The following is a 16,703-nucleotide window of genomic DNA, read 5'->3' as shown; positions in this document are numbered from 1 at the left end:
CCGACGCTCACTGGCAACAAAAACAATTAAAAAAATGACAAGTCACGTCATCCTTAAAAAATATACACACCAGTGATGATTCCTTCACGTTAGAAAGGAAGCTGTCACATTTTTCGAATGTGTAATGCACGCTATGTGTTATGTCCCTACTATATACGCTGCACAGGCTCCTTTGTTTTCGCAGATATTACAGTGAATGAATGAGTGAAGCAACAGGTAATCGTCGCTCTTCATGCGGACGAGAAAGCTCAGGTTATTGAAGAACCCGGGAACAATACTTTTTTTTTTTTTTTTGTACCACGTAAAGCATAAAGGCAGCGTTGGGTTTTTACGTTAGGCAGCGCGCATAGAAAATTGTGCTACTGGTTTTTTTTTTATGCCGTGTATGCTGAACACGTTATAAGAAGCAAAAAGAGGATCGCGAAGCCGAACACTGACACACACTCTCACACACGCACACATAAGACAATTTCTGTACAGTGAACACGACAAACGAAGGAATTCATTTTGTACAGCAAACAAACAAAAAAAACACTGAATACACTTCTCGCCGCTTTGAAGTAATCAGCCTGGCTTTCGTGGACCGTCAAATGGCGCTTGTTGGCAGTGGTAGCAGAACACACGTTTTAGAGGGTCGTTGGGGGAAACCGGCAGCAGTAATGATAATCAATAATCGAATAGGTGACATAATAAGTCCAGTATAGGTAGAGAAATTATCATTTAGTCTCTTAATAACGCGTCCTGGAGTAGCCAGTCCCGAGTGGCTCGAGTCTAACATCTCCACTTTTGTCTTTTAAAAATCAATCAATCAATCATTTAGTGCGCAAAAACTGTGGTTTAAACGGACTCTATAGTAGTATTCGACCCAGGAGCGGCACGTTTAAACCCCGCACTACGTTTGTCCCTATAGACCTCTACCCGACAAACGTCATCATGACGTTGGTAGACAGACTGAAACTGAAACAAATCGGAAGGGGGGGGTTCCACGAATGGGCACTTGTTCGCTGCCTTCTATTGAAAGAAAAGTGGGATCGAAGATCGCGTCCCTTTCAGGGACCATCATAATCCCCCCAAGACCGTGGCTTTCGGGCGCGACCTTGTTCGTCCCTAGCTTCGAGTGTAGTTAAACTCTACCAAATTGGTGGCGCTGTCGAACACTATGACGTCATTTGTTTGCAAACAGGGAGAGGTCTATTGAATGCAGTAGCTATCCCTGGTGGCGCTGTTCTCGGACGGAGGACTCTTGGGGGTGACGGGCTACATTTCGTGCCGCTCCTAGGTTTGAGCACGGGTATAGTCAAGTTTCATTGGCACCACAAATGTAATGCCATCCGGAAATACCGCCTCCTTTAGAAATGGAGGAATCACCGGAAAATAGTACGAATATCAAAATATAAAAGCAGAAACGACTGGGCTATGTCGGATGCCAAAACCTGATTTTCTTCACCTGAAGGGTATTTAGAAAACACAAAACGTGTTTGCAACCTTGCACATGGTGCCAATTTTTTTAAAAAACTTACTGTACAAATTCCTTCCTTACTTGTTGACCAGATGTATTTGTTTGTCTTTAATATTTCCTTCCAATCGTACTCTGGTACACGCTTATGTCCGTGACCCCCTTCCTCCTTTCCACTTTCCTTGTAACTTTAAGTTACAGTTCTCCAGTAACTTTAGTGTTACTTCTTTCTCTTGCTTATATTGTTTGTTTATGTTGTTGTTGTACAAGGACCGAACATAGGACAGTCCCGAGCGTGTTCTTTCTGACTCTGGTGACAGAACAGCATATTGCATTTTTTTCCACTTCTGCACCACAAACGAAAAACAGGTATGTCTAAAGCCCATGATTGAATGATACAATCCTAAGATTGGAAGAGAATTCAAAGTTGCTTGAGAGACGATGCTCCATGTTTTTGTGCAGGCGCAACGCACATTATAGTCAGTGTCTTACGCTACGCTGTTATGGTGCCATACGAAACAGTCCTCTTGCCCGCTGGGTTCTGGAAGCTTCTAACGTCCCTGGAAGCAAGGTTCTTGCATTATGCATTGTGCATACGTTTTTTGTGTTGAGATTTTGCATTTGCTTAGACACAAACACATTTGCCTTTGAAAAGTAATTTCTGAAGGTTGATGCATCTCTTTGGTTATATGTCAGTTTACACGTGAGTGCTAAAGCAACACCTTAATTTAGAATTATGTGCGCACTGCAGTGACTCTACAGAAACTTACTTTTGGAAAGAATACTATTAAAAAAAATATATATTTTGTCAGAAGTATCTCTCTAACAAAATGGGGGGAAGGCAGCCACTTTAGCATGAAGTAGATGGGTTTGATGACACCATGCTGATAATTTTGCGTGAATTTACAGATAAGGTGCAATACCTAAACTTGCCAACAACTGTAGTGTTTGCGTTATGTGCATGATTCATGTTATGTGGGCGCGACTTCACCAACGAACCACGTGTGGCTGGTGAACATGCCCTTTCCCACAGAGGGCCCTGTACCTGGCCCAACTGAACTGTTCTTCAGATGTGCTGCGTGCACCATACGTAGCGAGAAGACGGCGTGCAGGGACACTATACGAGAGAAGAGTTTGACTAGGGCATAAAACGATCGTGGGAACCGCTAAAAACAAAAGCTGCGCATCGATGACCATAAAAAAAAAAAATGGCTTGGAAACCAGCACGGCGCTCTGTTCGTGTTCAACCTATCGTCGACTTCTGGTGTTCAGTTGGTGAGACACATCGGCACAAGCGCTTCTGCGAGGTTGTCTGGGCAGACGACAGTCGATCACCCTCTGTGTGGTGCCGATGGTTTTTTCAGCTGAAGACCAGCGATGCAGTGATATATCACAAGAAGGACAGCTGTAGTGGGACTATCTGGCAATGGGTGAGTTCAGGAGGAAGGGCACGTAGAACATCTTGCTGTGCATGAGCAGCTCGGCAGCCGCCTGCACGTCAGGTAAGCGAGCCAACAAGTCACCGAACCGAGAGTTCTGACCGGGAAACCGATGTTCGGTAAACACTCGTAGCGCTGTCAGGTAGCGTTCCTGGATCGCTTCCAACTCTCGCTGACTGGGGTCGTCTGGAATGATCGAGAAGGATACCATTAATACACGGCGGCGCGTTGCAAACTACAGAGTACAGGCACACGTATAGTCAGCACACAGCGGGACAAACAAACACTACGTGCTCCTAGTCGTAAGGTTTCGTTGCTCTTTTTACATGCTGCACCGTTGCAACGCCGCCTAGCTCAAGAAATGCTGAACGACGTGACGTAGTCCTGATAGCCACAGAAAGCACGTGTTTGAGATCGTCTACGGCGATTGGCTGAAGGTATCGCGACTCTATACGCTGGATGATGTCCAACACACTTTCACTCAATGATACTCGCAAACTAGTCTTCTTCCTACAGGAAGCGGGTGGTTGTGGCGGTGATGGAACTGCTTGCCGTAGTGCGTCCTGCACCGACTTCACAGTGAACTGCCGGCGGTTATGTGCCGGCATTTTTCTTAAATCGTCTGAGGAAAGCTCACAAGAAGACACCCAGACAGGATATCCGGCGTCAGGATTCGAACCTGGGCCACAGCCAATCACCGTATGTCCACGTGACGAAAGAGTGAGAGGAGGAGAGGAAGGAGAGGTACCTTCACCGTGGCACGTGCCGCCGCGTACGAAGCCAGCAGAAACCGCGGTGCCAAAGCCTGTTGCTCATACTCACCGTGACTAAGCATGATGACCACCTTCAAGCAGACGTATTCTTCGAGGCATAAACCTACGCGACGAAGTCCCGATGCCAGAGAAGTTAGTTGGTCGACGAGTGGCCCCGCTTCGCTGTGCAGCTGGTCTAGCGTTATAGGTCGACCCATAAGTGCCATTAGACTCCTTTGCAGACCGCAGAGCGCCGCAGTCGTCTCCGACCGGGCGGAGCCTGTCTCTTGAGGCGACGTTCGACCAACCGAGGAACCGCCAGGACTGGAACCGGAGCCAGTTGAGGACGCAGAGGTTTGTTGCCCCGTGCCACGATCACCGGGTACCCGGGACAACTGGATGGCTTGGTACGCGGCCGTGGTCAGCACTAAGAGCTCGTGCCACTTGTGCGTCAGGAGCTGCGTACAAGAACATGGCTGCACGTCACTGTCACTTTCCTTCGTGTTTGATATGTGAGGCGCGGCAGCAGAGCTTTGCAAGACGTCATGGTGATTAGCGGGAGACTAGAATGTATTATCTATGTTGCCCTTAAGGATGTTAAAAACACTAAAAGCATCTCAGAACCCATCATCTGAGCAACCTGTGCTCTCACCTGCGTGTGTACCGCGAGAGGTATCTCGGCGTAGAAAGGGAGGCGCTTTGTCCACTGGACGAGCTTAAAGACTATCGAGTCTCCAATCTGGCAGAGCTTTTCAGAGAGATCCGCACGGTCGTCTAGGAGGTCACGCATGTTATTAAGGGTTGCCACGTCTTCGAAGTCGTCGCAATCGATAAGCTGCCCGATGAGCGCTGCCGCCTGTTCACGGCTAAGCGACCGGGGGTCACTCCCTTGTATCACAGCCGGTTGATGCACTACCTGGCCACCGGTTCCGTTACCCGACCCGGTTGTGGGTGGCCCGCTGCTTCGAGTCGTGGTGACGCAATGCTGCTGCTCTAACCGCTGACGCAGGTGCATCACCTCCGAGGGACTTGTCAGGGCAGTCTTTAAGATTCCGCCGTTGGACCATTCACCTCCACTACTACTCGTCTGGTATCTGAAATGAACCGCGGACATTTAATCAACGCGCGCAGTTCAAGAGGGCATCGCACATTGACACACACACACACACATACATTAGATGATGACTGGTTTAAGATAGGCACATATATGTACCTGGTGGTCGAGGACTGTCCCCCGTTGGTTGTTGTTGCTATTGTTGTGGGATTGATGGGTAACGACATCAAGTTCTTCGTATGTAATGTGGGTGGGCTTCCCTTGGAGGTGGGGTCTGGGGAAGTCTTGGACACTGGTACCATGGGTGTGGGACCAGGACCCTTTACAACAGCTGCTTCCGGTCGCACTAGGAGTTGACCATTCTTGGTGCCTTTCTTGTGCTTCTTGTATTTCACCTAAAGATGCGCATTCGTTCTTACTTAAACACCGGTTGAGTTATTGCCTTCATGCTCTCTGTCACGTTGCTTAGAGAGTCACAGATAATATTACGCTAAAAAAGAAAAAAAGAAAAAAAAAGCAACGTACCTTGTACAGATTGTACACAGCGCCAGAATTCCTCCCTCCAGGCATCCTGTCCTCCCGCACAGCTGGTCGTGGAGGGAAAACAAATGCAAATATATCGTGAAACGTAAATAATACACAACTGAAAGATAAATAATACATGAAAGTGATATACTGTCTGTAACCACTTCTGGAGTAATGAGTGTTGGGACTAGAACTGAAGGAGGCCTTCTGCGGACGAGACGTGCACTCGTGGGGATGATTGACAGAGCACCTCTATGGTACAGAGAAAAAAAAAGGAAGCTTGGAACATGCGTGCGAAGTTATTATTTTATATCTCCACTTTTCATTGCTGAAGTTGAAAGATGCAGGTGGCGACCGTGGGGCTTTGCGGTCGTTCGTGCTCGCATGTTGCAAGAGGAAAGGAGCGTAACCCTTGCTCAGCGTGGGCTGATAACATTCACGCGATCAATGTGCAACCAGCTGCGCGCCTTGCTTACTCTGCAGCTGCCGGGTTGCATGACCCATCATCGACCAGGAAGAACCGCGTGCAGCAAATATGCGTACCACTCACATTTAATAGGTTCATTGAAATTCGAACCATTTGCAACCGATGCATTTAACGTTGTAGAGGATGACGCAACTTAACCATATAAAGACAAACACAACACATGCTTCACGACCCAGTTGCATACTGATGGCGGTCGAAGAAAAGGCACCAGCGGTGGGATTCGACCCCGCACCCTCTCATTGCCGGTCAGAGATGCATCTAGGTAAAATAGGTTTCGAAGCTTGGCAGTAAAATCCAGCAAGAAGGCAGGGGGAATATGAGAGAATCGCAATAAATAGAAACCAGTAAAGCAAAGCACCATTGCCACATTCAACACGGTCAGACCTGTGGGGTATATACCAGTGTACGAATTTTGCATGTTTTCCATATTATGTCGCTTGGAACTAAACGAATGGGAAGGTATCCGAACAGCCATATCCGACACGCAGATACTGAGTATGATTTCTGACCTTCTCCGTTACACACGCTTTTTGCATCCCGGCGCAAGATTGAAATCGATTGTCGTAAATTATAAATTTAGAAAATCTCGCTCCAGCCGCTGGCCTAGCCAGACCTCGGAGGCGGCGGTTGAAACCTACCTGCGGCGACTGGATAGGGTGCGATTGTTTCATATGCCACAGCTATAGCCCTCCTGACACATTCTTGCACGCTTGCAGCAGGCCGGGGGCCTGCCCCTTCCCCTGGCTATGTTACTGGCTCCATCGCCTTCCAGTACATGGCATTGGAGCCATAGAAGATGTTAAATAGAAAGCAGTTCTTTCCAAACAGACATTTGGCAGGAACTTATGTTGTTGGCACGGCTTGCGGAGCTTAATTTGCGGTAGCTAGGTCACCGATTTCCTGGAAGCGGAGTCGAGAGATTACGATTGCGAAGACGAAGGGACGACACGCTTTATTTGTTTATTTACTCTTTCCTGAGTGAGGTTCCTTGGAAATGAAGAAGTCTTGAAAGAAGGCTACAGCAGCCAAGCTGAACATCTAGCGCATATATAGCCACGATGGAACGTCAACCACGTATTTCCGGACGTCTTCGTCAACTACGCAAATGTAGGAGTATGAATTGCGAAGACGGAATCTATACTTTGTGTTCTGTGGTTCACGCTATGACACGGAGTTATTACGTGTGAGATATTGGCAATCTGCCACTCCAGCTACACCAAGAGACGGCACCAAGACAAAGATAAAATCAATCGCTGGATCATCTGGCTTGATTAACTGACCTGCGAGTACCATGCCCTGTCGAAGACACTTCTGGAACCTGCAGTACTGGCACCGATTCCTCTGAGCCTTGGTGATCTCGCAGTTTCCCTCCGCCACACACGTGTACACCCTCTTGTTCTGCACAGTCCGCTTGAAAAACCCTTTACACCTGCGAAGACCACGTCCACCAGACGTAGAAAAGATGTGTAGCTTCGAAAGCCTCCCACAACACGACCCACACAACACACGCCTTGGGGGCAGAGAGTGTTAGTATAGGTATACGCTCATGGGCCAAACAAGGCCTGACCACGACCCTCAGATCACCATATTCCCACAGTTAAGAATTACGGGAGAGCTTAGTTTGTGAGAGACACAGTGTATGTACAGAAAGGAATAAGAAGTGTTCAGGCCTTGTTGCAGTTGGACCTTGCGTCGACTCCATCCCGAACGCGTCTCCTCACCCTTCGCACGTGATGATGCCGTAGTGGAGACCCGTGGCCTTGTCTTCACAGATCATGCACACCATGGGCTGGTCGTCTTCGTCCTCCTCGCCCGCTCTGGACGTCGACGGGGCCATACCCCCCAAACACAGGTTAAGGGCTTGTGAGTCCGGCACCGCGTCACCGCCTCCCACGTCTGCCGCGTACGGCTCCTCGCCAGTCCCGGAAGAAGACCGCCGGTAGTAGACAGGCGGACGAGACCCGGGATAGCCGTAACCTTGAGGTGGTTGCGGACTGTCCCCAGATCCCCACGTGGCGGGCGACGTGGCGGTCGCGGCCGTCGCCGACAACCTATACTGCGACATCCGTCGAAGGGCCGAGATACTCTCTTCATCACCCTTAGGGTCTGAGGTGGCAGCAGGACGGTTGAACGCACTCGAGTCCGGGGTCCAGGACAGGTCGAGTGTCGGTGCATCCCCACCCCCACCGTCAAACACGTCACTTTTAGTTCTCGGGGATCGTTCTTCATCGGAGTCTCGTTGTTGGGGCGGTTGGGTGACTGGGGCTGCAGGCGGAGAATCGGTGACGTGGTTCGGAGCCGTCGGTGTGACTTCGGGTGTCTCCGGGGATGATGTATTGAGGTCACCATTGTTCTCGCCGTCACTGCTGCCGCGTGAGTCTACTTTGCGTCGCTTGAGCTTGATGTCGTGGAACAGGCTCATTTTAGACAGTAGCCAAGGCAGGAGCTGGGGGAGCATACTTCCTGCAATCAGAGAAATGCAGATGAGCGGCAACACATTCATGTTCAACACCTTACGTCTTATCGCAGGAGCGTCTCTCCTTCGGACAACCCACTGCGCTGAAGAACAATAACACACTTTGTTGGGCCAGTTGGCTCATCCCACGCCCTGAAGAACATACATATATTGAGCCTATATGTCTTTCAGCGATTAGCGTATATATATTTCAGCGATTTTGTTCATCAAATGTTCCAGAGGAGAAGGAGCAACGTTTCACATCGTCTTGGAGGGCATTACGAGGGGATATTCATCCTAAGAAAGAAACGAGTACTTTTAGTCATTTGGGGGGCTTAGATGCACTGCCACAACTGTTTACGCGAAGTTTCGGGACTATTTGCAATGCTGGAGAGAGTAAAGTTCCTAATTATGGAACTAAAATGGAGAGTGTTTGCAATCTAGGGGAGTGGAAGCTGTAATTTCTTCACAGTTTACCCCCCCCCCCCTTTTTTTTTTCTTCTTCTTAGAGTGTAAAGTGGGGATGAATGGATTTCGATTATAGGTACCTCATTCATTTATCTGCATTACCCTCAAAGGCATTTGTTCAAGCGCCGATACCATTTCGAAGTCATGCATCCCGATGGATTAGAGAAAGGCAAGCGGAAATTATCGGGCCGATCCACTTGGCAACTTTTACTGCGTCAGTGCTCAGCACTGAACTTTGAGACACTTCCAAGGCGCCCTCAACTTCCTTCCCACGCGTCTCCCTTCAAGGATCTCTTCCTCGTTCTCAGTTTTATTTTTCTCGCCGCGACCCCTTGCTGCCGTTTTATTCTCAGCGGCCGTTGTCCTAAAAAGATGTCGTAAGGCTTCCGAGAATCGTGTTTGCCGTCACTCTCCAGACGGCCGCAGGAAACTTTTATTTTCAGACACGTGCCGGCTGTTTTTGATTCGCGCTCGCCTTTCTTTTCTTTTGGGGACTCGTGACTTAGATTCACCCCATTAAGGTGCGGCAGCCCTGGCAAGTTGCCTCCGTCCCGCCACTGCGATCACGTCCACCCACTGTCGCTTTGTTGTTATGAACACAATCGCTTTTTTTTTAATTCCTACGAAACCGGAAGTGGAGCCACTAAACATGTCGCATGGGAATATAAGATGTCACATACGCGCTCGGTACAAAAGACCGTGCGCCATATTGGTCCCAGGGTGTGCCCGAAATGCTGGCAAGGCAGAGCAGTTCGCAAGGACCTAAGTGACCTCTGAGCAGTATACCGCATCGCGCTAAGCAGCAGGCTGCAGTTAGGGTGCCTGAATATTAGCTCCCTCTGTGCTCCCTATATGCAGAGGGAGCTAGTATTGAGGCACACTAGCTGCAGTATAGCTGGACCAATGTACCGAGATCTCATTAGGCACGCTGCAGTCAGTGTGCCTTAATTCTAGCTCCCTCTGTGCTCCCTATATGCAGAGGGAGCTAGTATTCTGGCACCCTATAACTGCATAATAGCTGGACCAATATACCGAGTTGTACGGCCATAACGGCGGAGAATGACCCACCGCATCATCATCCCATTTATGTGTGTGTGTACTAGCTTCTCCATATTTTTCTTTTTCTTTTCTCAAACCGGGCAAACCGGATACTCATAATCACACGCAAAGTATGGATATTGCATCAAATAAAGGCAAATAGTGTATGCTTTCTCTATTGAACGAATGTCTAACATAGACAATGTGTACCAAATAGCTATACGGAGAGAAAAGGAAAGAAAAAGATGACAAAAAGGAGTCAGTATGCAGCCGAACTCCTGTCCATAACATGCATGGACGGGCAACGTTTTATGAATGCATAAAATCTCTATCTTACAAAACTGTATAGTACTTATGAATGCATGTAATCGCTATCTTACAAAACTCCGTGTTAGCGCCGCGAAGCAACTGTGGCTATGAAATGCGTACAGCCGTGGACAGACGGAAAGAGGGCAGCAGGCAGGAGTGGGGGACAGTGGGGTTAGTGCGCCTCCTGGACCGACTTCACTGGGAACTATGCCGATATTCGTCTGGAAACTCTGCATGGAAACCCTCATACACGACTTATAGATTGGCACAAACATGACAGACAACGAGCGTTCGATATGCGCTCGCCTTTCGCGACGTTATGGCGTTAGACTCAGGGTGACGTTCCAAGTGTCTGGGCCGAAATAGCAAAGTTCGGCGACGGAAATTGCATAAATAACCAGACACTTTTTCCTCGTCAAAGAACCTTATATAGTATATGATTTGACGCGCTTCGGCAGAACGGACCCACTTTTCCGTGAAAGCCTTGACTGCGATAGGAACGAAAAATAATCCTGCTTGCGTTTATTCCCACAAACGAATATGATCTACAGTTTTCGGAGCCGGTAAAAGGGGCACTAAAGTGCACAGATTTCTATACGCTTCCCTCTCCCTCTTCTTCTCAAGAAGCGCCACAATGCGGGGAGGCCTCGGATTGGTCTCCTCCTCGAACGATCTCCCGCGATGATTGCACAAATCGTTTGAGCAGACCAATGAGAGCCCGCTCCGCATCGTCGTCCATCTTGAGAAGGAGAAGGAAAGCGTAACCGTGTATTTTTCACGAGCGACATCCTCACGGAAGATTCTAGTTGAAGAAAAAGCAAAAAATTGATCACGGAGCCGAAGTTCCGCCCCGTGTTATGTTGAGCATTCACACCATACCGAAATATCGAGAGTGGCGTACTGCGTACTTAGCAGACGACACTTAGCAGACGACGCCGTCAGCGTCTTTTCCTGTCGTCTGCTACGGAATATCTTGTGGCTGCAGTGTCGTGACACAGCTATGACGTTCTTCGCATCTTCCGTTGGAGTATTCCCGGGAATGTCGCTCGTGCAAACATACGGTAAATTGCATGTTCTCATAAGTCACAAACGACGCAACGGATAAACCATGTTCCTTTTGTGTCGGCGTCAACGGAACAGCGTCTTCCTCTCCGCGAGCAAATATGTTTGCATTTCCATTAACATTCCCTTTGACATTTTGACACTTCCAGTGCATCCTTTTTATTTTACATGCTGTAAAATCTCGTGTCTGTACGTGCTTCAGTTCTCAAGCATCACTGACACTGAGGTTTCTACCTAATGCGCTTTTCACGAGCAATGACTTGCTCGTCGCGGCAAACAACAATTATTTTTCTTTCTCTAGATCAGCCCAACAACAACAACTTTATGTTGGTGAATGATTGGGATCATTGGATGGCACAGCTGCCATATTTGTTTTCCTCGTGTATACAGCATCCACAGAGAAATATCTTTAACGTAAGAAGATATAGAATAACAATTCGTAGCTTAATTTACGTTGCGAGACAGCTATCATTATCCATCACCGTGGTCGGTCTGTGGATTGATAACAGGTGACCAGCAAGTGCTCCGTGTCTTTCAGGGTTCTACACGTCGAACCAACGACACCTAACTTTATGCAGGCATGCTGCTACTAATGCGGGACATTGAATCGCAGGCGATGATTTACAGCCGTCCTAGATGGGGCGGGAAAGTTGTTTTGAATTTCCGCTGTTGTTTGTAATCTCGGCTTTTCACGGGCAAGGGAAAGAATAAATTGAAAGATAAGCGTCCCTGAGACAGCGGCTGCAGACACGCGAAGAACGGGGGCAACGGGATGCCCAGATTAACCCGAGACGGCATCCCATCCTCGACGTCAACACTGATCTAAAATAAACATTTTATTTTTTACACGCATCACGATTAAAAAAAGACTACGGGTCGGGACCGAACAACGCTTCTCGCGGTAAGCGGCGCTGCTTTGCCGACAGGTGATTCCGAAAACATGATAAGCCAGTCGTATGATTCCTTTGAAGTGGCCAATATCGCGTGCTAATCTTTGGCTGTTCCCTTTATATTCCTTTTGTAGAGTTCCTGTGATCTATGCAGATACTTCCAATTGTTCCTACAAAAGCTCATGTTGGTACAACTTCTAACAAAATTATAAAAAAAGTTATAATGAGAGTAACCTACATTCTGCCATCGAAGTCGAAGCAAACAAACAAACACGAAATAAACAGTGCTAGGGGGGGTGGGGTCTACCGAATATATACACCATATATGATGCAATTCGCCTCAATTAGCACGCGCATATTGCGTTGTTACTGAGATGTCACAGAAACACGATCTCGCAAGGCATTATGTACGCCCGCCAGGGTTAAACTATGTAATATACATATAAAAGTGATAAACGCCTAATAATAAGGTTGCACTCAAAACGATAATGGACGTTATATACTCAACACCCCCGGTCAAGGATCACTATCCTACCATTAGCATCGTCGTTTCTGGGCACAAGCGCTGAAAGCTTTCGTTTCCATGTATGAAGTAACGCCACAAAATAGGGATTCATATACGGTCAACTTGAGTCAGTGTGTCAGTTATTCGTAGTACGGACTTGCAAATTCTAGTAACTATACGGCAGATATCTGATGCGTCGTTTCGCGGGCTTGCACACATAACGAGTTTCTCTTCTAACTTCTACCTTTGGTTTGCTGACAACGACACCGACAGGTGATCATCATTGTTTCACACTTTCATGGTTTCCCGACAGGAATTTCTCCGTTCCCGTCGAGAAAAAATCAGCGTCACTCTATTTTCATCTTCATTCACTGCGCTTCTTCGGGGCGCAGACGTCTTCCGCATATGCGCACATGTTACCGCATCGATAAAAAAAAAAGACGAAAAGAAAAGAAAGCGGAAAGAAAGAGTACGAAATAAAATAAACGCCAACCGTACTTACTCGTGTACGTACTCCGGAGCGCGAGGAGGAGAGAGATTTCCCACTCCCCCATTTGCTGCTGCGGAGAGGCGCGCGCGCGTCTGGCGTTTGAAAGTAGGGCAGGCGTTTCCCTTTCGACGGGCAGTTCAATGACCTCAGGCGGCGCTTCCGCGTCTCTCCTTCGACGAGTGCGCCCTCTCAAGGTCTGGGTTCCTCTCGTCGCGCGGCGGACACCGTTATCGCCGCCGACGCTTCGCCGCTCAAGGTCTTTACGAGCGCTTTGCAGCTGCAGTCGGTTCTAACGTTCGCAACGAAAATCTCATAGCGGGAAATGAAACTAAGTTCTGTCGTCTGCTATAAACGGGACAGAAGCGGGTATCCCGTGTTTGAATGCTCGAGCGAGACAGATAACGACGTTAGTTTCGTATTTGTTCAATTTACCTGACGCGGGGCGAATGTTTTGAGCCCTGAATTCTCGGAACATTTTTGTTACGACTGCCATCAAACACAATCTAGTCTTGTTGCGTACAGCGTGTCACCTACCTTGCGTTTGACTGACCTTTCTTGTACTTTCTACGAATAGACGTATATCAACCCCCATCCTAGAGCCATTGAACAAGTATTCACAAATAAGCAAGCTGTATCTTAATGCACAATATAGCATGCGTATGATGATGATGATATGCACTGCTCTATCACGTGTTCAGTAACATTAACCAAAGCGCGTACAGGAACACTTCCGGAAAGCGTGCTTCACTGCCCAGACTAGTTGTATTGCGGAAAAGTTATCATGCAGGTTGGTTTGGTACGGAAAAGAAGACAAATATGGAGAGGTTTGTTCAACAGCTGGCTACTGGCTGGCTGGCTGACTACTCCAGCACACTTTTCGTTATCACGCAGAAGGCACGGTGCACACGGCATTTTGTTCGTTCTTTCAACAACATGTGGTGTTTCTCTTTCTTTTTTTCGAGACGTGTCGTTCTTTATGGGAAAAATGGCTTGTACAGTGTCATATTTATTTCGTGCTGGGCAATTGCAGTTGACGATATACCTTTAAAACATGTCCCTACACCACTGCAACGAACTGTAGAAACGCACGCTATTAAAACCGCTATCGTTAGCATGGCCTAAGTGTGGCTTCCCGTAGATCAACAAAGCAGACCAGCCGCACACACCGCAACACCAAGAGCACTATATCTTCTGCAAACACCGATAGTTACACCTCCAAATTCACAATGATTGCGGGCAATGTTTAATAACCAACCTTTAGCGACCTATCCAATCCAAATCAAGTTCTTTCTTTCTTTCTTTTTTTCATGAAGCCTCGCAACAAAACCCTGCCGATGTTCAGTGTTCAGAAAATGGGCCACATATCAAGTTCACTGGCCCATATCATCCAGGCGGTGCCCTTCCTTTGTACTCAGCGGCAGAAAGGAAGCAGGCACGAGGGCCGGGCGTGTCACGTTCACAAGCCCTGCTGTGCTGTGCTCTGCTCATCCTTTGCGAGTCACAAAAGTGAAAATAAACGACCAGTATATAAAAAGAAAAGAAAGCCCTTGTAAGTCACTGGAAAACAGGCTCGGTGAGGCGTGGGCGATGTTATATAGGGCACCATCCTTCTAAAGCTGAAAACAAAGGATGAGGTGATTTCCCTTTCCCAATGTTAGGAAGTATAACTCAAACGAGAGGGTAAAAGAGCAACCGAACGAACAACGGCTCTACTACAGGTCTCCTGGACACATTTCCCCTTTTTAGGTTTCTATCGCGTTCACAGCGCCCTCTGGCCACCCTGTGGCGGTCACCGCCGTCTGCTAAGAGAGCCGTCTGCTAACAAATACTGCCTGCGTAACAACAACAGATTTCAAAATGTAGGGCGAGGATTTCTATTTTTTCTCTCTCTCCTTCTCTCTTCGTGTACTTTTTTCGTGGATGTACTTTTCTTATGTGTTCGGTTGCTACGGGCAACGGCCCAGCCACTCTCCACGTTTTTCCTCCTCACACATGCCTCCAGCGGGGGTTCATTGAACTCTGGGAACAGTGTGGAAAGGACCCAGCTATTGGACTAATGGTGTTCTTTCTTTTTTTTTTTTTTTTGTACACACCAAATATTGTACGTGACAATAAATGATATTGGCTCCGGAACTGAAAAACACAGCAACAAAGAAAACAAAATCAAGAGAAGGATTACGGAGGTACATCATACCCCTGAAGATGGCGCGATACCGGATGTTAATTGAAGGCGGAAGTAGCTGCTGTGTGCTCGTATAGCGTCATGTATAGGAAGAGCTTATCCTTTTGGACCCTTATCAGGATGAACAACGCGGGTGCTAAGTGCTCGACAAACTGAGCTCTATGAAATGCGCTGACTCTATAGCAGAAGAGGCAGGTAATCGAAAAATTGTGAACTGCTGGAATTCCTCCACGTTGTGATATTCTTTACGACTTATCTTGTGTTTGCATGAAAGCTTGAAGCTTGAAAAAAAAAAAAAAAAAAAGCTTGAACGTGAGCACGTGAATAACGACACTTTTGTTCCCCACTTTGCTTCAACCCTCGTTAAAGGGACAGAATGCCTGAGCTCGCGGGTCCTCGAACAGTTATATCAGCTATCCTTGAGCAAGTACTTATATATTGTTAGTTTGTTGCTACATTTTCGCAGGCCAAAGTGGGAAGGCTTCTGTCTCCCTTCCACTCAAAACAGGAACATCAACAAAGTACAACAAAAACACCGGCGCGGGCAAACGGAATGAGTGTTCCGACCGACCGCAATTGCTACTCCATTGCGGCAATGCATTCTCGGAAAGCTATTACGTCACGCGACCATGGGGAAGGGGGCGACCGTAGCGACGTGACACGGCGCCCGCGCAAAGCGCTGGAGCAATGAACTCGCCCTGAAAGTAGGCCAGCGCCAGCGACGGAGCGCCTCTCTCAGCCCGCCTAAGTCCAAGGACGCGATCTCAGCGAAAGCGAACCTCTGCTAGCTTCCTGCCGGGAGGAATTTTGCGGTCATTTCACTGCCGTTATCTCTTGCTTCCTTCATGGTCGTGAGCTTCGCTTTCACAGTGGCCCCGTTATGAGAAACGGGAACCATTGCTTATTACGAGGCTCGGATAGTCACAGCGTAATGGCTTTTCAGGGTACGTCCCCCCCCCCCAAACACACAGTGGCTTCCGGGTCAGGAAGGTTCGCGTCGTCTGCTTTATATACGCAACAACAACAGCATTGACGTTATTGGACGTTGCACCGCGAAAGCTGCTCTGTACCACATCATTTCTTATGGACTGGTAATAATAATAATAATTTGAAGGCCTGTGTACACAGATATTACGAAGGGAGACATATATATGAGCGCAACACAAGAAGGCAAGCGTGCTGGTCACTGTGACGGTGGAGAAAGCAACTTCTCCTTGAGCCTGAGGATCGTAGAGTGACGTGAACAGAGAACCGGACAGGATGAGGCTCGTCCTGAGCCTCGTCCGTTCACGTCCCTCTACCGATCCTCAATCTCGAGGAGATGAGACCCTTTCAAGTTGACCAGGTCTTCGCCAGGAAGCTCGCGACTGAACGAAGAGAACAGCACCATTGTATCGAACTCCTCCAAGATCCAACGACTTTTCATACAGCGTTTAGTTTACAAAGTTTACAGTATAGGTACCTTTCCAATGACTTCTAGCTCCGTTACAACACTCCCGAAAGTCTAATGATTGATTATTTGTTATTCTATACGCATACACCTGAAAAGAGCATCATTTCCTGCAGTTTGTGGCTAGCTCGCCTCATCCAG

The 16,703-nt window shown here is 47.9% G+C and overlaps 1 protein-coding gene across 1 annotated transcript; it reads right to left on the bottom strand.

Moving 5' to 3' along the window:
* Positions 1-1,584: 1,584 nt before the first annotated feature.
* Positions 1,585-12,976, bottom strand: LOC135367821 (hormone receptor 4-like). The gene is made up of 8 exons (XM_064600940.1): positions 12,943-12,976; positions 7,435-8,176; positions 6,994-7,142; positions 5,227-5,288; positions 4,861-5,096; positions 4,300-4,741; positions 3,718-4,105; positions 1,585-3,081 (listed from the first exon to the last, which is right to left on the bottom strand). The coding sequence occupies exons 2-8, from the start codon at positions 8,169-8,171 to the stop codon at positions 2,873-2,875; spliced, it is 2,223 nt and encodes a 740-aa protein (XP_064457010.1). The 5' UTR covers positions 8,172-8,176; positions 12,943-12,976; the 3' UTR covers positions 1,585-2,872.
* Between the last annotated feature and the right edge of the window lie 3,727 nt (positions 12,977-16,703).

This window comes from Ornithodoros turicata, chromosome 9 (genome assembly GCF_037126465.1).
Source record: "Ornithodoros turicata isolate Travis chromosome 9, ASM3712646v1, whole genome shotgun sequence".
NCBI lineage: Eukaryota > Metazoa > Arthropoda > Arachnida > Ixodida > Argasidae > Ornithodoros > Ornithodoros turicata.
Note: the sequence above shows the minus strand (reverse complement) of the source record. Positions and strands in the feature narration are given on the sequence as shown.

Bases quoted from the DNA above. Each gene is read 5' to 3' on its own strand.
- LOC135367821 (XM_064600940.1), bottom strand. From the start codon at position 8,171: ATGCTCCCCCAGCTCCTGCCTTGGCTACTGTCTAAAATGAGCCTGTTC. The intron at 4,742-4,860 runs GTACATATATGT...GGTTCATTTCAG, and splicing joins GGACAGTCCTCGACCACCAG to ATACCAGACGAGTAGTAGTG. The intron at 4,106-4,299 runs GTGAGAGCACAG...TCTTGTACGCAG, and splicing joins CTCTCGCGGTACACACGCAG to CTCCTGACGCACAAGTGGCA.